Source organism: Pseudophryne corroboree, chromosome 5, assembly GCF_028390025.1.
Source record: "Pseudophryne corroboree isolate aPseCor3 chromosome 5, aPseCor3.hap2, whole genome shotgun sequence".
Taxonomy (NCBI): Eukaryota; Metazoa; Chordata; class Amphibia; order Anura; family Myobatrachidae; genus Pseudophryne; species Pseudophryne corroboree.
In genome coordinates, this window is record NC_086448.1 from 801,383,685 (window position 1) to 801,407,209 (window position 23,525).

At 46.0% G+C, this 23,525-nt stretch overlaps 1 protein-coding gene across 6 annotated transcripts in view; it reads left to right on the forward strand.

Moving 5' to 3' along the window:
• Nucleotides 1-23,525, forward strand: part of ENPP2 (ectonucleotide pyrophosphatase/phosphodiesterase 2) — a 172,173-nt gene that overhangs the window by 110,990 nt on the left and 37,658 nt on the right. For all 6 annotated transcript variants that reach the window (XM_063924459.1, XM_063924460.1, XM_063924458.1 and 3 more), the window contains exons 12-19: nt 633-741; nt 8,667-8,789; nt 11,581-11,612; nt 12,780-12,907; nt 15,756-15,840; nt 15,933-16,020; nt 16,480-16,652; nt 17,442-17,490. In XM_063924459.1, coding sequence (XP_063780529.1) covers nt 633-741; nt 8,667-8,789; nt 11,581-11,612; nt 12,780-12,907; nt 15,756-15,840; nt 15,933-16,020; nt 16,480-16,652; nt 17,442-17,490 — 787 coding nt within the window. The remainder of the gene's footprint in view (nt 1-632; nt 742-8,666; nt 8,790-11,580; nt 11,613-12,779; nt 12,908-15,755; nt 15,841-15,932; nt 16,021-16,479; nt 16,653-17,441; nt 17,491-23,525) is intronic.

Below are 23,525 nucleotides of genomic sequence, written 5' to 3' on the forward strand. Positions count from 1 at the left end.
GCGTTCTAAGAAGATTCATTCTGCCACCCATGCTTTAATAAATGTCCCCCACCGTCATGCTTCTTGCACGTGTATTGGGTGGGTTCCTGGTGCTGGGGCCGTCACATATTGGGGGCACCACCATCCAGTGCGCACACCTCTAGTGATCATATAGTATAGTGAAAGTGCATTGCGCAAAGAGGAAGGGATCTGTGTTTTTTCTTGACTTTCTAGCTAGAATTTTATCATTTTATTAAACAAAAAAAGGGAGAAATCCGACAAAAATTGAGCTCAAGAAGTCGGGCGCAAGATCAATTGAATAGCAAAGAAAACGCACAAAAATTAATGCTCGTACTTGTTTTTCTTGCGCAAGATTTTTTTTTTTTGGGAGCGCACTCAAAATATTTTTTTTCTTGCTGAAGAAAAATAGATGCAAATGGATAACGTGAAATTTCGATTAGTGGGGAAAGAATAATCATGTAGGACGAGAAATTTTACATTTATCGCGGATTATTGAATCACCCCTCCCGTGACGTGTGTGTTAATATATGTCTGTTTTTTTATTTTTTTTATTTTTTTAAAGTTTAGATTTTTTTTTTACTATTTGTGTCATTTTTACTTTTGGACACTCATCTGTTTTCTTCTTATTGCAGTTAGTTAATCAGCTGAAGGATATTGACGCAGTTGTTGGCATGTTAATGGATGGCTTAAAACAAATGAAGTTACATCGATGCGTCAACATCATCTTTGTAGGCGATCATGGTGATTATTCCTTTTCTTATGTATTTTTTTTTTATTATTATTAATAATAATAATATTATTATGTTCTTCTGTTTCTGCTGCAGACGGCTGCAAAAAATTGTATTTGTCTGCATTTGCCGTGGCTTCACAGGCCTGTTAATATATTAATATTCCCATTCTGATGTTTGGTCCATGTGTGACTTTGTATTAGGCCCTATGTGTTGGAATTTGTTGCGCTTGTTGTGTCGGAGCGGATTAGTGTCCGTGACGCGGTTTGTAAGTCACAGCGCACGTCTTTGCCTGTGCAGCTCCATCACGATATTGTCAGAGGTTCTTGGCTCAGGTGACGTTCAGAGTGGTAACTCTGTGTTCTCGGGGTAAGTATTTCTGGCAGGGGGGGCCTCCTGTATCCAGCTGGGGCCATTACTAGCTGCAAAGTGACACGTCTGTCAGGCTGGCTTTGTTTGCAGATTTTTTTTATTTTTACATTTTAATGAAAAAGCTTCAGCTGGAATAATTGGGAGGACGTATCAGCCTATGAAGTCTGTCACTGGAAGTCGCTCATTTTTTACTTTTTAAACCATCATCACTGGAACAAAGTGTTCTGTCTGGTCCCAGCTGTTGTGGTAAGGCCACACATTTAATCACACTGGCGGGAGCTCAAGTCCTGTTAGAGTTGTGATTGTGAACCAGTGTATCATATGTGGACACACACAGCATGTATCTGTGATCTATTGTGTACCCCAATTGTAGTAATGGTAACCTAGTCACCAGGTTTAAGGTGACTAGATTACCATTACTACAATTGGGAGTCCCCACCACTGAGCTCACTTCCTGGGGTGGTTGGTGGCACAAAATTACATCTGTCCGAATGTATGTTTGGTACCTGGAAACACCTGTATGATATAATGCGAAATTGTTCTGACATTTATGTTGCATTTTGAATGCTTTTATAAGAATAAAAAAGATTTTTCTCTGACGTCCTAAGTGGATGCTGGGGACTCCGTCAGGACCATGGGGAATAGCGGCTCCGCAGGAGACAGGGCACAAAATTAAAAGTTTGACCACTAGGTGGTGTGCACTGGCTCCTCCCCCTATGACCCTCCTCCAAGCCTCAGTTAGGTTTTTGTGCCCGGCCGAGAAGGGTGCAATCTAGGTGGCTCTCCTAAAGAGCTGCTTAGAATAAAAGTTTGTTAGGTTTTTTATTTTCAGTGAGTCCTGCTGGCAACAGGCTCACTGCAACGCGGGACTAAGGGGAGAAGAAGCGAACTCACCTGCGTGCAGGATGGATTGGCTTCTTAGGCTACTGGACACTAGCTCCAGAGGGACGATCACAGGTACAGCCTGGATGGGTCACCGGAGCCGCGCCGCCGGCCCCCTTACAGATGCTGAAGAGAGAAGAGGTCCAGAAATCGGCGGCTGAAGACTTCCCAGTCTTCTTAAGGTAGCGCACAGCACTGCAGCTGTGCGCCATTGCTCTCAGCACACTTCACACCGCGGTCACTGAGGGTGCAGGGCGCTGGGGGGGGGGGCGCCCTGGGCAGCAATGTAATTACCTTTACTGGCTAAAAATACATCACATATAGCCCCTGGGCTATATGGATGTATTTAACCCCTGCCAGGATTACAGAAAAAACCGGGAGAAGAGCCCGCCGTGAAGGGGGCGGGGCCTATCTCCTCAGCACACAGCGCCATTTTTCCCACACAGATCCGCTGGTGGGAAGGCTCCCAGGCTCTCCCCTGCACTGCACTACAGAAACAGGGTTAAAACAGAGAGGGGGGGCATTTTTTGGCGATATTATTATATATTAAGCTGCTATAAGGGAAAACACTTACTATAAGGTTGTCCCTGTATAATTATAACGCTTTGGTGTGTGCTGGCAAACTCTCCCTCTGTCTCCCCAAAGGGCTAGTGGGGTCCTGTCCTCTATCAGAGCATTCCCTGTGTGTGTGCTGTGTCGGTATGTGTGTGTCGACAGGTATGAGGACGATGTTGGTGTGGAGGCGGAGCAATTGCCTGTAATGGGATGTCACTACCTAGGGAGTCGACACCGGAATGGATGGCTTTATTTATGGAATTACGTGATAGTGTCAACACGCTACAAGGTCGGTTGACGATATGAGATGGCCGGCAAACCAATTAGTACCTGTCCAGGCGTCTCAAACACCGTCAGGGGCTTTAAAACGCCCATTACCTCAGTCGGTCGACAGACACGGACACTGACTCCAGTGTCGACGGTGAAGAAACAAACGTATTTTCCAGTAGGGCCACACGTTACATAATCACGGCAATGAAGGAGGCGTTACATATTTCTGATACTACAAGTACCACAAAAATGGGTATTATGTGGGGTGTGAAAAAACTACCTGTAGTTTTTCCTGAATCAGATGAATTGATTGAAGTGTGTGATGAAGCGTGGGTTACCCCCGATAGGAAGTTGCTAATTTCAGAGAAGTTATTGGCATTATACCCTTTCCCGCCAGAGGTTAGGGCGCGCTGGGAAACACCCTCTAGGGTAGATAAGGCGCTCACATGCTTATCAAAACAAGTGGCGTTACCGTCTCCTGATACGGCCGCCCTCAAAGATCCAGCTGATAGGAGGCTGGAAAATACTCTAAAAAGTATATACACACATACTGATGTTATACTGCGACCAGCAATCGCCCCAGCATGGATGTGCAGTGCTGGGGGGGTTTGGTCGGAATCTCTGACTGGAAATATTGATACCCTGAATAGCGACAATATTTTATTGACTATAGAGCATTTAAAGGATGCATTTTCTTTATATGCGAGATGCACAGAGGGATATTTGCACTCTGGCATCAAGGGTAAGTGCGCTGTCCATTTCTGCCAGAAGAAGTTTATGGACGCGACAGTTGTCAGGTGATGCGGATTCCAAGCGGCATATGGAAGTTTGCCGTATAAAGGGGAGGAATTATTTGGGGTCGGTCTATCGGACTTGGTGGCCACGGCAACAGCCGGAAAATCCACCTTTTTTACCTCAGGTCACCTCCCAACAGAAAAAGACACCGTCTTTTCAGCCTCAGTCCTTTCGTTCTCATAAGAACAAGCGGGCAAAAGGCCATTCATATCTGCCTGAGGCAAAGGAAAGGGTAAGAGACTGCAGCAAGCAGCTCTTTCCCAGGAGCAGAAGCACTCCCCCGCTTCTGAAAAGTCTTCAGCATGTCGCTGGGGCCTTACAAGCGGACTCAGGTCCGGTGGGGGGGTCGTCTCAAGAATTTCAGAGCGCAGTGGGCTCACTCGCTAGTCGACCCCTGGATCCTGCAGGTAGTATCACAGGGGTACAGATTGGAATTCGAGACGTCTCTTCCTCGCAGATTCCTGAAGTCTGCTTTACCAACATCTCCCTCCGACAGGGAGACGGTGTTGGAAGCTATTCACAAGCTGTATTCCCAGCAAGTAATAGTCAAGGTTCCCCTACTACAACAAGGAAAGGGGTATTATTCCACGCTGTTTGTGGTACCGAAGCCGGACGGCTCGGTGAGACCTATTCTAAGTCTGAAATCTTTTGAACACTTACATACAAAGGTTCAAGTTCAAGATGAAATCACTCAGAGCAGTGATAGCGAATCTGGAAGAAGGGGACTTTATGGTGTCCTTGGACATCAAGGATGCTTACCTCCATGTCCCAATTTGCCCTTCAAACCAAGGGTACCTCAGGTTCGTGGTACAAAACTGTCACTATCAGTTTCAGACGTTGCCGTTTGGATTGTCCACGGCACCCCGGGTCTTTACCAAGGTAATGGCCGAAATGATGATTCTTCTTCGAAGAAAAGGCGTATTAATTATCCCTTACTTGGACGATCTCCTGATAAGGGCAAGATCCAGAGAACAGTTAGAGGCCGGTGTAGCACTAACCCAAGTAGTGCTGCAACAGCACGGGTGGATTCTAAATTTTCCAAAATCCCAGCTGAGCCCGACGACACGTCTGCTGTTCCTAGGGATTATTCTGGACACAGTTCAGAAAAAGGTTTTTCTCCCGGAGGAGAAAGCCAGGGAGTTATCCGAGCTAATCAGGAACCTCCTAAAACCAGGAAAAGTGTCAGTGCATCAATGCACAAGAGTCCTGGGTAAATGGTGGCTTCTTACGAAGCGATTCCATTCGGCAGATTCCACGCAAGAACCTTTCAGTGGGATCTGCTGGACAAATGGTCCGGATCGCATCTTCAGATGCATCAGCGGATAGCCCCGTCTCCAAGGACAAGGGGGTCTCTTCTGTGGTGGTTGCAGAGTGCTCACCTTTTTGGAGGGCCGCAGATTCGGCATTCAGGACTGGGTCCTGGTGACCACGAATGCCAGCCTGAGAGGCTGGGGAGCAGTCACACAGGGAAGAAATTTCCAGGGAGTGTGGTCAAGCCTGGAGACTTCACTTCACATAAATATACTGGAGCTAAGGGCAATTTACAATGCTCTAAGCCTGGCAAGACCTCTGCTTCAGGGTCAGCCGGTGTTGATCCAGTAGGGCAACACCACGGCAGTCGCCCACGTAAACAGACAGGGCGACACAAGAAGCAGGAGGGCAATGGCAGAAGCTGCAAGGATTTTTCACTGGGCAGAAAATCATGTGATAGCACTGTCAGCAGTGTTCATTCCGGGAGTGGACAACTGGGAAGCAGACTTCCTCAGCAGACACGATCACCACCCGGGAGAGTGGGGACTTCATCCAGAAGTCTTCCACATGATTGTGAACCGTTGGGAAAAACCAAAGGTGGACATGATGGCGTCCCGCCTCAACAAAAAACTGGACAGGTATTGCGCCAGGTCAAGAGACCCTCAGGCAATAGCTGTGGACGCGTTGGTAACACCATGGGTGTACCAGTCAATGTATGTGTTCCCCCCTCTGCCTCTCATACCCAAGGTACTGAGAATTATAAGGCGAAGGGGAGTAAGAACGATACTCGTGGCTCCGGATTTGCCAAGAAAGACTTGGTACCCGGAACTTCAAGAGATGCGCACGGAGGATCCGTGCACTCTACCTCTAGACTTACCGCGGCTGCGTTTGACGGCATGGCGGTTGAACGCCGGATCCTGAAGGAGAGGGCTCCGACGGAGGAATTTCAACTGGGTCGATTCCTACATTTCCTGCAAATAGGATTGTCTATGGGCCTCAAATTGGGGTCCATTAAGGTTCAAATTTCGGCCCTGTCGATTTTCTTCCAGAAAGAATTGGCTTCAGTTCCTGAAGTCCAAGCTTTTGTCAAAGGAGTACTACATATACAGCCCCGGTTGTGCCTCCAGTGGCACTGTGGGATCTCAATGTAGTTTTGGGATTCCTCAAATCCCATTGGTTTGAGCCACTCAAATCGGTGGATTTGAAATATCTTACATGGAAAGTGACCATGCTACTGGCCCTGGCTTCGGCCAGGAGAGTGTCAGAATTGGCGGCTTTTTCGTACAAAAGCCATATCTGATTTTCCATTGGGACAGGGCAGAACTGCGGACGCGTCCTCAGTTTCTCCCTAAGGTGGTATCAGCGTTTCACCTGAACCAACCTATTGTGGTGCCTGCGGCTTCTGGCGACTTGGAGGACTCCAAGTTGTTCGACGTTGTCAGAACCTTAAAAATATATATATATATTTCAAGGACGGCTGGAGTCAGAAAGTCTGACTCGCTGTTTATACTGTATGCACCCAACAAGCTGGGTGTTCCTGCGTCTAAGCAGACGATTGCTCGTTGGATTTGTAGCACAATTCAACTTGCGCATTCTGTGGCAGGCCTGCCACAGCCAAAATCTGTAAATGCCCACTCCACAAGGAAGGTGGGCTCACCTTGGGCGGCTGCCCGAGGGGTCTCGGCATTACAACGCTGCCGAGCAGCTACGTGGTCAGGGGAGAACACGTTTGTAAAATTCTACAAATTTGATACCCTGGCTAAGGAGGACCTGGAGTTCTCTCATTCGGTGCTGCAGAGTCATCCGCACTCTCCCGCCCGTTTGGGAGCTTTGGTATAATCCCCATGGTCCTGACGGAGTCCCCAGCATCCACTTAGGACGTCAGAGAAAATAAGAATTTACTTACCGATAATTCTATTTCTCGTAGTCCGTAGTGGATGCTGGGCGCCCATCCCAAGTGCGGATTGTCTGCAATACTTGTACATAGTTATTGTTACAAAAATCGGGTTATTATTGTTGGAAGCCATCTTTTCAGAGGCTCCTCTGTTATCATGCTGTTAACTGGGTTAAGATCTCAAGTTGTACAGTGTGATTGGTGTGGCTGGTATGAGTCTTACCCGGGATTCAAAATCCTTCCTTATTGTGTACGCTCGTCCGGGCACAGTATCCTAACTGAGGCTTGGAGGAGGGTCATAGGGGGAGGAGCCAGTGCACACCACCTGGTGGTCAAACTTTTAATTTTGTGCCCTGTCTCCTGCGGAGCCGCTATTCCCCATGGTCCTGACGGAGTCCCCAGCATCCACTACGGACTACGAGAAATAGAATTATCGGTAAGTAAATTCTTATTTTTTTATTAATTCAAGGCCATTGGCCATCTGTTCTTTTGGGTGTTCATATTTTTGGTGAGAGGGTATATTTACAGAAAGAGCATAATTTGGCTGAATCGAGAATAAATCCCTGTCTACATTCCAAGTTGAATATCCGAGTCCGTTATAGAATTTTATGTGAAGCATTTATTCTTCATGGACTGTTTTTGGACAATTATATGCATCTAGCGCCCTCCGGTTCCATTCTCTCTCTCTCTCTCTCTCTCTCTCTCTCTCTCTCTCTCTCTCTCTCTCTCTCTCTCTCTCTCTCTCTCTCTCTCTCTCTCTCTCTCTCTCTCTCTCTCTCTCTCTCTCTCTCTCTCTCTCTCTATATATATATATATATATATATATATATATATATATATCTATATATATATATATTTTATGTATATATATATACACATGTATAATAAACAGTCACATTTTCACACACTCGCGCATAATATACACACACACACACACACACGCACACACACTGTCACACTCTTATGCATAATATACACATACTGTCACACCCATACAGTATATATTATACACATACTGTCACACCCATACAGTATATATTATACACATACTGTCACAGTCTCCGGTATTGCCAGGGACAACTGCTAGAATCTGACTGATGGATGTTGGGTACAGCCACATAAGCTATAGCTGATGTTCATAAATAAATGATAGTCAGCTGCCTGTCCCCCCGTTGCCTACAAATCTGCAATCTGCAGCATTCTCTGGGGCTTCAGCATCTTCCCAGTCCTGGCGGCAAGCCGCCGCAGAGTCGGCTGGCCAATCCTAATGATGCTCTGGGAGCTTAGCTTCCCCCCTGGTGCCAGCAGCCCCACCCCCTTGTTGTGACTTCATGATATTACGCATTTGGGGACAGGGCCAGCACAGAGCGCCCTATCACCTGGATTCTGCCCTGTACATAAGGATGAGTGCTACATATGCCATGTAGGTCCAGCCAGATTGCAGAAGTTCTTGGCGGGCTCCATGATCCACTCACACAGCAGTGTTGGCCGGGGGTCAGTGGGGTGTATGAGTGTAGTGCTTTCCTTTATATTCAAGGTGGAGGAGTAGGAGAAGCCAACCTGGTAACATTTTCCTGACAAAAGAGGTAGTCCTATGTATAACCATACAGCCAAACAATATCGTGCAAGTTCTTCTTCTTTGTTAGTCAGTATGAGCTAGGGAGGTTCTCTGTAATGTCCTTCTGTATGCTTGGAGACAGGAAATCTGGTGTGCATGGGAAAATATTTCCCCCCATGATGACCTGTTCACTGCATCTTCTATCCCGATATGTGCCCAAAGTATTTACATATATATATTACTATTCGTTTTCATATATGGAATCTTTTATATTTTAGTGGTCTTTTGAGGCATATGTTGCCCACATACCCTCTACATGTATTTATAAGTCGCGCAATTGACCGCAGTTTTGTGTCCGCAGGCATGGAGGAGGCGACGTGTGAGAGGACCGAATTGCTGAACTCCTACATAAACAACATCGATGACTTTGTGTTATTGGCTGGGCCTTTAGGACGCATGCGTACCAAAAACAATCTTCCCAAACGTAAGTGGACGAGCTGCCGTTTACTGAGTCTACTGTCATTTTAAAAGGTTAAAGGGCAGATCCCTCTCCCAGTGAGCAGCCTATAAACTGCAATGGTTATCTCCAACTGAAGAATACGTCTCCTTCTGGAGCTTAGTAAATCTCAGCATATAGCAGCCCCCGTAGTTTCCCATGGGGTCTGCTATTGCGACTGGAAATGGGGGAACAGCAGCACATATTGCAGCTATCTGCTGCTGGACCCCCCTACGTACATCCTGGAGATGATTACATGTTGTGAGTATTTCCCCCTCCCCCCCCCCTCCTCAAAAATGGCTGTATTCGAGGGATTTTCTGCAAAATTGGTTTAATAAATTTGCCCCTATATCTTCTAAGCTAGTTTGCCTCATTGGTCTCGTCTCATACAAGTGCATCCGTTACCACAAGCTGATTATTTTATGTTGGGTTTGGGTACATGTCGCAAATTGTTTTACTTCTCATTTGGTATTGTCAAGATGAGCTGTAAATAAAATGTTTTCTGTACATAAGTAAATAAAATCCACAAAGGTCGCTAAAATGTTTGGCCAAATTTGTATAATCTGGTCATTTGGCACCAGGCCAGTTGGAGACACTTTGCGCGATAGGACTCCTTTTGGCTCCCCATCAAATGTACATTAGGATAAGTAGTGTTTCAGGCCCACACATGCTGTGCAGCCAGGTGTGTCTAGTCTGACCAACTGGTTGTCCAAATCACAGCATGTGTCTGCCCCTTAATGAAACACACTAATGAATGCTTAATGGTTAGCATTACTGCCTCACAGTCCTGGGGTCATGAGTTCAATTCCTGACCAAGGCAAATATTTGTGTGGAGTTTTTATGTTCTTTAAGTACTGGCCTGGTTTTCCTCTCGTACACCAAATACATTTTAAGCTTTGATTTGCCACTGACAAAACACACACACACACACACACACACACACACACACACACACACACACACACACACACACACACACACCTGACCAACGAATAAACTACCAGTATGTCGTTGGAAACTGGAGCACCTGGAGAGAACATGTGAACTCCACACCTATCTCTCAAGACTTTGCGTTGAACTCATGACGCAGTGAGGGATATGGAGCAGAAATGCTAACCACTACGCCAACCGTGCTGCTCCAAACTAAAGTGATATTATTTCACAGGTTAATTGCCTGATCTTGCTGTTATTAGTATTGAACCTTAAGTCATAATTCATGGGTAATGTACGTGACCATTCATGACAGTACACACCCTTCCATTACTACTGTAGTCCTGGACAGGCAGATACTGTATATAAGCGGGCACTTCGTCTTCCAGGTCAGTGTTGCGATAAAGCTGTAAAAATCACACAGAAGAGCAAAATGGCGGGCACGTACAATGCTCGTTCATATGGCAGTAAAGGCGACCGTCACTGGAGGGATACGCGTGTGTACTGTCATGTCTGTACTAGAAACCTTAGGACTAGTGGTAAGTAAAACTTCCATTTTCAATGCATGACAAATGCTTCAATGCATTGAAAATAGAATGCTATTCAAAATATAACTTCGCTATATGCCACTAATACATTGGTATACATTAGTGGTTATATGCATTGAAAGTTGCATTCTGGTGGTGTGAATTTCTCATGTGTTTTTAATATAACGTATAATGACGTATAGATGGGGACTTTTATGACTATTGGTGTGTGAGATGTGTCGTAGCCTATAGCAACCAACAGGGACTAAATGCTACATCATCATGCCTCATAGCAAAACTTGGAGGTGTTTGTGTGTGTGTGCGCGCATTGGTGCTATCTCGCTGCAGTTTTTTCTGGCATCGATGATGACGCCCTCAACAGACTAGACTAGCAGGCTCTATTTTGTCCAAGTGACTCCAGATCCCATCCTCTCACAAGTTCATTAAACTCCATGAAGTTTTCCAAATACAAACTTTCCCGTGCTGCTTCCATATTCCGGGAGTGCAGTACAGAAGTCCCTGGTCAGAGACAAGTCATTAGTAGGTGAATGGAGGCTTAACTTGCATAACAGGAAAACAATCTGAATTAATGAGTTCCATGCAGTGGTAGGAAACCCAAAGGGCGTGACTCCGAGTTGCACGCAGCTCCACAGGCGATCGCATCCAGCAAATTTTAGCAGACTGTGTGTTAGTGATCTTACACCTCTTTTGCATATCTCCATGTGATTCTGAATCTGAAGCATCTCTGCAATGTCACTCCATGCGTGGTATTGACTGGGTGGACGCAGGGAAGAGAACATCTCTGGGAGAGTCGTGGGAGTGTAGAAAGAGTTGCGTCCTAGATTGAGTCGGGCGTATTGGACGCCATTTTCAGCGGGATCTATCGCACAAAGCATAGGGTAGGCGTAATCTGGATACCAGTGATGAGAACTGCATCAGTGGACAGGAAAACAGTAGGTGGTGAAATGCGTGCGTTGCAAGACGAGCGTAAAGTCTGATTTTGCATTCCATTAGCGAACTATCAGCATTCCAAGCTCGGCTGCATATGGAGCTACGTGCAGAATCAGGCCTCGATAGGGCAATAGAAACGGTCACACTCCGCTTTTATAATAGGGGCTTACACTCGTTGCAGGCATTCGTCATTTACATAATCACTGGTGACGCAGGAACTGACAGTCTCACGGCTGAAATATATTATTTTATACTATATTCTGCGCCATGTGTAAATCCGACAAGCCCAGTTTTTATTTTTATTACAAATTTATACTATTTACTGTATATTTCATCTTCTATTTCATTTATCATTATTTTTTCCCCCCTAGATGATCCAAAAGCAGTTGTTGCAAATCTTACGGTAAGTGTAGCAATTTGGAGAGTTTTACTGAAATAAGTATAGGTAATAGAAGGCAAACTATTACACAGTAAGAAATGCTACAAACGTGTAAACGTGGTGACTGCAGAACATAATAGTGGAGCGGAAATGGGGATCCTGGGTCAATATTATTATTATTATTATTATTATTATTATTATTATTTAGACTCTAATAGCTTTTAAATAAATGAGCTTCAACCATTCTGTTAATTATGGAGATAAGCTTTTCCATAACCAATAATCTCCAAAATATTACAAACGTCGTAAGTACTTTGTGTGGCTGCCTTTTGCCCTTAATACAACTTTAATTCTTCTAAGCATGGATTCTACAAACTGTCCCTATGTTCTGGGGGGAATATTGGTTCAAGTGCGATAAACTGCATCGCCACATCATTTGCTCCACGATTCCGAAGAGTCACATCTATGCAAGTACGATCTGTGCTTTTGTGTTAATATCTCCATATCCTCAACCTAACGTCTGCATGGTGTCATTAAAAACATGATTGGATACAGGTCATGTGGTCTGACCAATCATTTACTGTCCAATCCCTGTGTTCCTGCAAGCTACAGATGTTTCACCGTGTTTGCAGCAGATAGCAATGGCTCATGGATGGGCCTTCTGCTCCTGTAGCCCATACAATGTATTGTGCCGCGTACAGTTCGTTGAGAGGCCACCTGAGCTGGTCACTGATTCAGATTATCAGTAATTTGATGCACTGTGACTGAACACGTTTCGGTTCCGTTGCAGCACCTAGTAGCTGTTTATGACAACAGGCCTTGCGCTCAGATCCAGTTATTCATCTGCTGGTCGTCCGTTGAGTGCACTGTAACAACTGCTGCACTCACATTCTATACGTTCAAGATCCCAGCTGTTGATATCCCGACAACTAGAATCCCGACAGCCGTCAGAACATTGACGCCGGAGTCCAGAGCAGGTCATAATCCCGACGCCAGAATTAGTCTACATTCCTTCACCTTTGCTTTCTTATACAGAGTCCGACATCCTACGTCAGCAGTTTCTACGTAATGGCTACTTTGCATCATTGCACTGTAGTTATATTAATGTGGCCTCTCAGTGTATTCCCAGTTATACCAATATATAGTTTGTACGATGTCTCTCAAACAGCCCTTTTTTTTTTTTTCTTCCAGTGCAAAAAACCTGAACAGCATTTTAAACCTTACCTGAAGCAACACCTTCCAAAGAGACTGCACTACGCAAATAACAGGCGGATAGAGGATATTCACCTGCTGGTAGAGCGAAAGTGGCACGTCGTAAGGTGAGTGACTAGTGAAAGTGAAACGTGCGTACACACAGAAAGATCGATGGAAAGTACTTCTGTACTGTTTATCATTGTCCTGCAATCTAGTCCGTGTGAGGTGCAGGGCTGTTTCTAGCCAATTTGTCTCCCAGTGCGAGATTTAAAAAATGCGCCCCCCCATGACATAAAAAAAATCCCCCCCCCCCCACACACACACACTTAGATAAGAAAAAAAAATGCGCACCCGGCAAGGGGGCGTGGCCTCATCTAAATGGGTGTGGACTCGTCTGAAAAGACTACCTCACAATCCAATTTTTGACCCTGCTCCAACAGATCACGACCACTACAGGAAAAAAAAATTCTACCATATTAAGCCCCACACAGTAATGCCCCCTGCACCATATTATGCCACACACCGCAATGCCCTTGATACATTAAATCCCCACACTACGGCAGGCAAGAGTCCCCATTTCACACATTACGGCAGGTGCCCCATTTTACACATTGAGAGAGAGAGAATACTTACAGAGGTGATTACCGCTCTTCGGCCCGCCTCACCAGTCGCTCCTCGCGCCGGCCTTTCCCTCTTCCTAACTTGGATCCCCCTCTGTACTCCACTCGGGTGGGGGGGGGGGGAGTTTCGCGGAGTGACGTGGATGAGACGTGACGTAACGACGCAACCGCGTCATTCCGTGAAACTCCGCCCCCCCGAGCAGGTTACTCGGGGAGAAATAGGAGGGGGAAGCAGGGAGCCACAGTTAGTGCCGCGACGGGCTCCCAGTTCGGTTGCACTGCTCGCCTGCCCCAAGAAACTGCCCTGGTGAGGTGTCATGCATTAAATGGCTCCCCACAGGAGTTCAGTTTTGTTTAAGATTAATATCAGCCAACTCGTCCGATTAATAAAACAGGGCTGGTTATGATTTTGGCGTAGACTATTTGCTCTTAGATCATCTGATTGCTGGTTCACTTTATCGCATGCAAAACTTAAGAGATGGTTACGGGGAAATTCTTCGCCTCCATTCACTTTAATTATGCCATCCCAAAACTTTTAGAGGTCTATTTATCAAATAATAATATAATAATAACCCCCGAATGTACCATGGAGGGAAGGCAGTAGATATCTCCATATCTGAAGATGGTAATAGCCTGTTGTAGCCTACGGGCTAAACTTTGCAAAAAACACCGGGAGAGTGTTCCTCCAGTACTTTTCTCGGCAATGGCGTCCACACATGCATGGTCAGTAGACCACACAAGCACAGGAGTCCCAACAGAGGAGTTGTTGGAGACCCTGTACCTGCATGTGCCTTTTAATACATGCGGGTGGTATATAATTTCTCATATCAAATATTGATTAATATGCCCCTTAATGTTTCTGCAGTCTTGTCCTTGTGAATTAGAATGACCCGTGTTTTGCCTGTCACTCACTGTACTTAGGAGCAGTCCATTCATATTGGGATTTGTGTAGATCTACATCAATGACTGGAATGCTTGGACTTGGGGTTTCCTGGGTGATGGAGCATTTCTGTAGTTTAGAGCATCAAACCTATAGTATACTTAAGTAACAATTAACTAAACATTTTGGAATAACCCAATTTCTGGTGGTCACAGCTGTCTAATACCCCTTTCAGACGTAAGCCAAGAACCCAGGTTTTTTGCCATTAATGCACATTGACTTGGGTCCAGTTTATCAGCTTATGTTTGAAAGGGTCCTGTGACCTGTGACCCTGCAACTGACCAGGGTTATTCCCGGGTCTAGCAATCCGGATCAGTGCCCTGGCTCATGTCTGAAAAGTATGGCCCAGGTCAGGCCTGGCCAACCTGTGGCTCTCCAGCTGTTGTAAAACTACAAGTCCCATCATGCTTTGCCACAGTTTTGCTATTAAGGAATGCTAAAACCATGGCAGGGCATGCTGGGATGTGTAGTTTTACAACATCTGGAGAGCCACAGGTTGGCCAGGCCTGGCCCAGGTCTTGATAACCAGGGTCATGCCTCATAGTAGTTGATTGGCGGTGGTCAGTAGTGCTTTGCTTTGAGATGATATCATCTGCAAGTGCCCACTGTAAGCTGGAAGACCCGGGTCCGGTGTGAAAGGTGTGTGAATGGAGATAAGTACAGAAAGATCTGGCTTCAACCCATGCTCAGTGTCCCGGGTCCGAGCTGGGTTAAAGCTGGGGTATTAGGTCTGAAATTGGTATAAGTAACAGAATTCTCAATAATCGACTTCCTACCTGTAAAGCAGTGTTGGCAGTGGTTGGTGTGGGCTTGTGTATGACAGATTCCATTTTCCATGTTCCATGTGGTGGGGGAGCAGATACAAATTAGCAAAGCCTCTGTGGGGACTTGGGAGTAATGCCACAGTAGTAGTGCCCCTTACACATAATGCCCACATCAGTAGTGCTGCTTTTACACACAATGCCCACCATAGTAGTGCCCCTTACACATAATGGCCACCATAGTAGTGCTCTTTACACATAATGCCCACAGTAGTAGTGCCCCTTACACATAATGCCCACAGTGGGTAGTAGTGCCAATTACACATAATGCCCACAGTAGTAGTGCCCCTTGCACATAATGCCCGCAGTAGTAGTACTGCTTATACACACAATTCCCACCGTAGTAGTGCCACTTATACGCAATGCCCAGAGTAGCAGTGCCACTTATACACATAATGCCCACAGTAGTAGTGCCCCTTACACATAATGCCCACAGTAGTAGTGTCCCTTACACATACCACCCACTTTGTTTAGGCTTTTTTTATTTTGTGCAGACCGGGAAAGGTCATTTTGATGCACGGTAATGTCTATACAATATAATTCTAGACCTGCTTTTACTTGCAAGTGCCTAACTTTGGTGTTCTTTATCCAGGAAATTGGGGGATGTGCACAAGAACAAAGGCAGATGTACTTTTCAAGGGGACCATGGCTATGACAATAAAATCAGCAGTATGCAGGTACAGAGGAGATAATAACCATTTATAGACCTAATAGACCTTATAGACCATTTCCCGCCACTAATCTATTTACTCTTCTCTTATTTTACCAGACCGTCTTTGTTGGCTACGGTCCCTCATTTAAGTTCAAGGCAAAAGTGCCTCCATTTGAGACTATTGAACTCTACAATGTCATGTGTGGTGAGTAACTATCTTTTGCAAATGCTAAATAGTAATTTGTGCCCCTTGTGTATTACAGTGTAGATTGTGAGCGGATCCCTGTTATCGCTTTGTCTCTCGGTTCATTATTTGTCTAGTTTTAATTTATTAATTATAAATGGGGAATCCACTTTCAAACATGTCTGTCCTACCTGGGCGCTCATGTCGCAGAATGGGCGGGTCCCTCGCAGCCGGGATATTTGTAATGGCGGCCCTGCTCACAGCCACCCAAAGTTTTTTTTTTTTGCACCTTTTGGGACGTCGGGTAATGAAGGGCAGGGAGGAGTCTCTGGGGAAGGACCTTCAGGATAATGAAGGGCAGGGAGGAGTCTCTGGGGAAGGACCTTCAGTGATTCTGTACAGTGCTTTGATATTACAGTGTTTGCATTACGTTGCCTCCTAGCATGAAGTGTAGCTGTAATCTGTGTCCTGTATGCATAGATATTCTGGGTTTAAAACCTGCCCCCAACAATGGAACTCATGGAAGCTTAAATCACCTCCTACGCATGGCGTCTCACAAGCCCGCCATGCCAGATGAGGTCTCCAAGCCGCTTCCAATTGTCACTTCTCCGTCCACTGTAAACGAAGAGCTGGGGTGTTCCTGTGACGACAAGGTAACACGCCATGAGTGCGCAATGTCCCCGTAAATTACATTTAGAAATCGTGTAATAAGATAAGCAGTGTGAGCAAAGTCCTAATTTGATAATAAGGCGCTCAAACTTTTATGGAACGTGAGCCGTTAGCTAGAAACTAATACATTGTTTTGTGATTTGACTTTGACAAAAGATTGGAAAACTGATTACCAAAAAAAGTACAATATGGTGACCGTAACGCATCTCTCCCCCTCTTCCTCTCATTGCTTAACACTCTGTCCCTGTCTTCTATCTATCTATCTATCTATCTATCTATCTATCTATCTATCTATCTATCTATCTATCTATCTATCTATCTATCTATCTTATCACTGCCCTGTTTTCCTCTCCCTCTCTTCCTTCCATCCCTCTCTCTCCTCTTCTTCCTCCCATCTCTTTCCTCTCGTCCACACTCTCTCTCTCTCTCTCTCTCTCTCTCTCTCTCTCTCTCTCTCTCATCACTGCCCTGTTTTCCTCTCCCTCTCTTCCTTCCATCTCTCTCTCTCCTCTTCCTACCATCTCTTTCCTCTCGTCCACTCTATCTATCTATCTATCTATCTATCTATCTATCTATCTATCTATCTATCTATCTATCTATCTATCTATCTTAGCAGGACAGGTGCTTTACTTGTTATCTGATCAGAGATTCAGGCTCTAGGCATCTGTAATGTCTCTCTTTGCTGTTTATGATGCCAGCGAGCTGGTCTGTACCTTATTTTGTAGCTGCAGATTGTAATGTATGTCTTATTTATTTTTCCATTGTATATGAAGAATAAAGCTGAGGAACTGAATAAACGCCTTTATCTGAAAGGATCAGATGGTAAGAATGACGCACTATACTCAGTCACAATGTACATACTCCGTATTGACCCTCTGGATTTGATTGGCTCAGGTGTGTTGGGGCACCTGGAGACACCTATGTATTTACAGTAGACCGGGTGACATAATTTCCCATTATGTAATATGAATGCGCATTTCTATGTGTCAGCGTTTGGGCTCGTGAACATGCTACTTGGTTGCAGTGATAGAATCACCATGATAGGTCACAAACTATTGCCCTTATTTATCAATGAGTGATAAATTTCACTGTGAGTTTTAAATTGCACCAGCCAATCCGCTCCTAACTGTCATTTTTCAAACACAGCCTGTAACATGGACGTTAGGAGCTGATTGTCTGGTGCAGTTTATCACTCACAGTGAAATGTATCACTCATTGATAAATAAGGGCATATAAATGATATAGATGTACAGAGCCATAATGATGTCATTGTAATACCATCACATTAGGTACTAGTGTTTTATTTTTAATTTTTAAATTCTAAGACCTCTGAGGCCACTAATACTGTAGGCTTAAATGGTTAATTCCAAAATGTCAGTAAGTACGGAGACGGGAAGTTTTCCATTTGAAAGGGATTTTCTGTATAACTTTTTAGTTTAGAGGAGATGTATCTCACCTTGGAGAGAAAAAGAAAGTGGAGAGAGATAACCTACCAAACAATCAGCCTCTGATTGTCATTTTTCCAGCACAGCCTGTAAATGACTGTTTGAAGCTGATTGGATGGCACTTTATCTCTCAGCAAGGTTTTGTTACATCCTGATAGTCTGAGCCACAGGTTCACACACTCGGTCCTCAGGACCCCACACGGTCCATGCTTTCCAGGTCACCTCTAGGTTTTTAAAATGTGACAGTTGGTGATACACAGTGCACCTGCCGGGTGACATGGAAAACATGGCCTGTGTGGGGTCCTGAGGACAGAGTTTGAGAACCACTGGTCTAAGCCTTGAAAACTGTGGAGAGAGAGAAAACACCAACCAACCAGCTCCTAACTATCATTTCTCTATCGTCCTAAGTGGATGCTGGGGTTCCTGAAAGGACCATGGGGAATAGCGGCTCCGCAGGAGACAGGGCACAAAAAAGTAAAGCTTTACTAGGTCAGGTGGTGTGCACTGGCTCCTCCCCCTATGACCCTCCTCCAGACTCCAGTTAGATTTTGTGCCCGAACGAGAAGGGTGCAATCTAGGTGGCTCTCCTAAAGAGCTGCTTAGAGAAAGTTTAGTTTAGGTTTTTTTCTTTACAGTGAGTCCTGCTGGCAACAGGATCACTGCAACGTGGGACTTAGGGGGAAAGTAGTAAACTCACCTGCATGCAGAGTGGATTTGCTGCTTGGCTACTGGACACCATTAGCTCCAGAGGGATCGAACACAGGCCCAGCCGTGGAGTCCGGTCCCGGAGCCGCGCCGCCGACCCCCTTGCAGATGCTGAAGCGTGAAGAGGTCCGGAAACCGGCGGCTGAAGACTCCTCAGTCTTCATAAGGTAGCGCACAGCACTGCAGCTGTGCGCCATTTTCCTCTCAGCACACTTCACTGGGCAGTCACTGAGGGTGCAGAGCGCTGGGGGGGGGCGCTCTGAGAGGCAAATATAAACCTTATACAAGGCTAAAAATACCTCACATATAGCCCATAGGGGCTATATGGAGATATTTAACCCCTGCCTGACTGGAAAAATAGCGGGAGAAGAACCCGCCGAAAAAGGGGCGGGGCCTATCTCCTCAGCACACGGCGCCATTTTCTGTCACAGCTCCGCTGGTCAGAACGGCTCCCAGGTCTCTCCCCTGCACTGCACTACAGAAACAGGGTAAAACAGAGAGGGGGGGCACATTAATGGCTATATATATATATATTAAAGCAGCTATAAGGGAGCACTTAATATAAGGATATCCCTTGTATATATAGCGCTTTGTGGTGTGTGCTGGCAGACTCTCCCTCTGTCTCCCCAAAAGGGCTAGTGGGTCCTGTCTTCATTAGAGCATTCCCTGTGAGTTTGCGGTGTGTGTCGGTACGTGGTGTCGACATGTATGAGGACGATATTGGTGTGGAGGCGGAGCAATTGCCAAATATGCAGATGTCACCCCCCAGGGGGTCGACACCAGAATGGATGCCTTTATTTGTGGAATTACGTGATGGTTTATCTTCCCTTAAACAGTCAGTTGAGGACATGAGGCGGCCGGACAATCAATTAATGCCTGTCCAGGCGCCTCAAACACCGTCAGGGGCTGTAAAACGCCCTTTGCCTCAGTCGGTCGACACAGACCCAGACACGGGCACTGATTCCAGTGACGACGGTAGAAATTCAAACGTATTTTCCAGTAGGGCCACACGTTATATGATTTTGGCAATGAAGGAGACGTTACATTTAGCTGATACTACAGATACCGTAAAACAGGGTATTATGTATGGTGTGAAAAAACTACAAACAGTTTTTCCTGAATCAGAAGAATTAAATGACGTGTGTGATGAAGCGTGGGTTGCTCCTGATAAAAAGTTGATAATTTCAAAAAAGTTATTGGCATTATACCCTTTCCCGCCAGAGGTTAGGGCGCGCTGGGAAACACCCCCTAAGGTGGACAAGGCGCTCACACGCTTATCCAAACAAGTGGCGTTACCCTCTCCTGAGACGGCCGCACTTAAGGATCCATCAGATAGAAAGATGGAAGTTATTCAAAAGAATATATACACACATGCAGGTGTTATACTACGACCAGCTATAGCAACTGCCTGGATGTGCAGTGCTGGAGTAGTTTGGTCAGAATCCCTGATTGAAAATATTGATACCCTAGATAGGGACAATGTTTTACTGTCGTTAGAACAAATAAAGGATGCATTTATCTATATGCGTGATGCACAGAGGGATATTTGCACACTGGCATCTCGGGTGAGTGCTATGTCCATTTCAGCCAGAAGAGCCTTATGGACACGACAGTGGACAGGCGATGCGGATTCAAAACGTCACATGGAGGTTTTGCCGTATAAAGGGGAGGAGTTATTTGGAGTTGGTCTATCAGACTTGGTGGCCACGGCTACTGCCGGGAAATCCACTTTTTTACCTCAAGTCACTCCCCAACAGAGAAAGGCACCGACTTTTCAACCGCAGCCTTTTCGCTCCTACAAAAATAAGAGAGCAAAGGGCTTGTCGTACCTGCCACGAGGCAGAGGAAGAGGGAAGAGACACCAACAGGCAGCTCCTTCCCAGGAACAGAAGCCCTCCCCGGCTCCTGCAAAAACCTCAGCATGACGCTGGGGCCTCTCAAGCGGACTCGGGGACAGTGGGGGGCCGTCTCAAAAATTACAGCGCGCAGTGGGCTCACTCGCAGGTAGACCCCTGGATCCTGCAGATAATATCTCAGGGGTACAGGTTGGAATTAGAGACGGATCCTCCTCATCGTTTCCTGAAGTCTGCCTTACCAACCGTCTCTTCCGAAAGGGAGAGGGTGTTGGAAGCCATTCACAAGCTGTACGCTCAGCAGGTGATAGTCAAAGTACCCCTATTACAACAAGGAAAGGGGTATTATTCCACTCTATTTGTGGTACCGAAGCCGGATGGCTCGGTAAGGCCTATTCTAAATCTGAAGTCCTTGAACCTCTACATAAAAAAGTTCAAGTTCAAGATGGAGTCACTCAGAGCAGTGATAGCGAACCTGGAAGAAGGGGACTTTATGGTATCCTTGGACATCAAGGATGCGTATCTACACGTTCCGATTTACCCCGCACACCAGGGGTACCTCAGGTTCATTGTTCAAAACTGTCACTATCAGTTTCAGACGCTGCCGTTCGGATTGTCCACGGCGCCTCGGGTCTTTACCAAGGTAATGGCCGAGATGATGATTCTTCTTCGAAGAAAAGGCGTATTAGTTATCCCATACTTGGACGATCTCCTAATAAGGGCAAGGTCCAGAGAACAGCTGGAGACAGCTTTAGCACTATCTCAAGAGGTGCTAAGACAACACGGGTGGATTCTGAATATTCCAAAATCCCATTTAATCCCGACAACTCGTCTGCTGTTCCTAGGAATGATTCTGGACACGGTTCAGAAAAAGGTTTTCCTTCCAGAGGAAAAAGCCAAGGAGTTATCCGATCTGGTCAGGAACCTCCTAAAACCAGGAAAAGTGTCAGTACATCAATGCACAAGAGTCCTGGGAAAAATGGTGGCTTCTTACGAAGCAATTCCATTCGGCAGATTCCATGCAAGAATATTCCAAAGGGATCTGTTGGACAAATGGTCAGGGTCGCATCTGCAGATGCACCTGCGAATAACCCTGTCACCAAAGACAAGGGTGTCACTTCTGTGGTGGTTGCAGAAGGCTCACCTATTAGAAGGCCGCAGATTCGGCATTCAGGATTGGATCCTGGTGACCACGGACGCCAGCCTGAGAGGCTGGGGAGCAGTCACACAAGGAAGAAACTTCCAGGGAGTATGGACGAGTCTGGAAAAGTCTCTTCACATAAACATTCTGGAACTAAGAGCAATCTACAATGCTCTAAGCCAGGCGGAACTTCTCCTGCAAGGAAAGCCGGTGTTGATTCAGTCGGACAACATCACGGCGGTCGCCCATGTAAACAGGCAGGGCGGCACAAGAAGCAGGAGTGCAATGGCAGAAGCTGCCAAGATTCTTCGCTGGGCGGAGAATCACGTGATAGCACTGTCAGCAGTGTTCATCCCGGGCGTGGACAACTGGGAAGCAGACTTCCTCAGCAGACACGATCTTCATCCGGGAGAGTGGGGTCTACATCCAGAAGTCTTCAACATGTTAATAGACCGTTGGGAAAGACCAATTGTAGACATGATGGCGTCTCGCCTCAACAAGAAACTGGACAAATATTGCGCCAGGTCAAGAGATCCACAGGCAATAGCTGTGGACGCACTGGTAACTCCTTGGGTGTACCAGTCAGTGTATGTGTTTCCTCCTCTGCCGCTCATACCAAAGGTATTGAAGATCATACGGCAAAGAAGAGTAAGAACAATACTAGTGGTTCCGGATTGGCCGAGAAGGACTTGGTTTCCGGAACTTCAAGAGATGCTCACGGACGAACCGTGGCCTCTACCTCTGAGAAGGGACCTGCTACAGCAGGGTCCCTGTCTTTTTCAAGACTTACCGCGGCTGCGTTTGACGGCATGGCGGTTGAACGCTAGATCCTAAAAGGGAAAGGCATTCCAGAAGAAGTCATTCCTACCTTGATTAAGGCACGGAAGGAAGTCACCGTGAAACATTATCACCGCATTTGGCGAAAATATGTAGCGTGGTGCGAGGATCGGAAGGTTCCGACGGAGGAATTCCAACTGGGTCGTTTCCTACATTTCCTGCAATCAGGATTATCTATGGGTCTCAAATTGGGATCCATTAAGGTTCAAATTTCGGCCCTGTCAATATTCTTCCAAAAAGAATTGGCCTCTGTCCCTGAGGTCCAGACTTTTGTCAAGGGAGTACTGCATATACAGCCTCCTGTGGTGCCTCCGGTGGCACCGTGGGATCTAAATGTAGTTTTAGATTTCCTCAAATCCCATTGGTTTGAACCATTGAAAAAGGTGGATTTGAAATATCTCACATTGAAAGTGACTATGTTACTAGCCCTGGCCTCTGCCAGGAGAGTATCTGAATTGGCGGCTTTATCTTATAAAAGTCCTTATCTAATCTTCCATTCGGATAGGGCAGAACTGCGGACTCGTCCGCATTTTCTCCCTAAAGTGGTATCAGCATTTCATCTGAACCAACCTATTGTGGTGCCTGCGGCCACTAGCGACTTGGAGGACTCCAAGTTGTTGGACGTTGTCAGAGCCTTAAAAATATACATTGCAAGGACGGCTGGAGTCAGAAAATCTGACTCGCTGTTTATATTGTATGCACCCAACAAGTTGGGCGCACCTGCTTCTAAGCAGTCGATTGCTCGTTGGATTTGTAACACAATTCAACTTGCACATTCTGTGGCGGGCCTGCCACAGCCTAAAACTGTAAAAGCCCACTCCACAAGGAAGGTGGGCTCATCTTGGGCGGCTGCCCGAGGGGTCTCGGCATTACAAC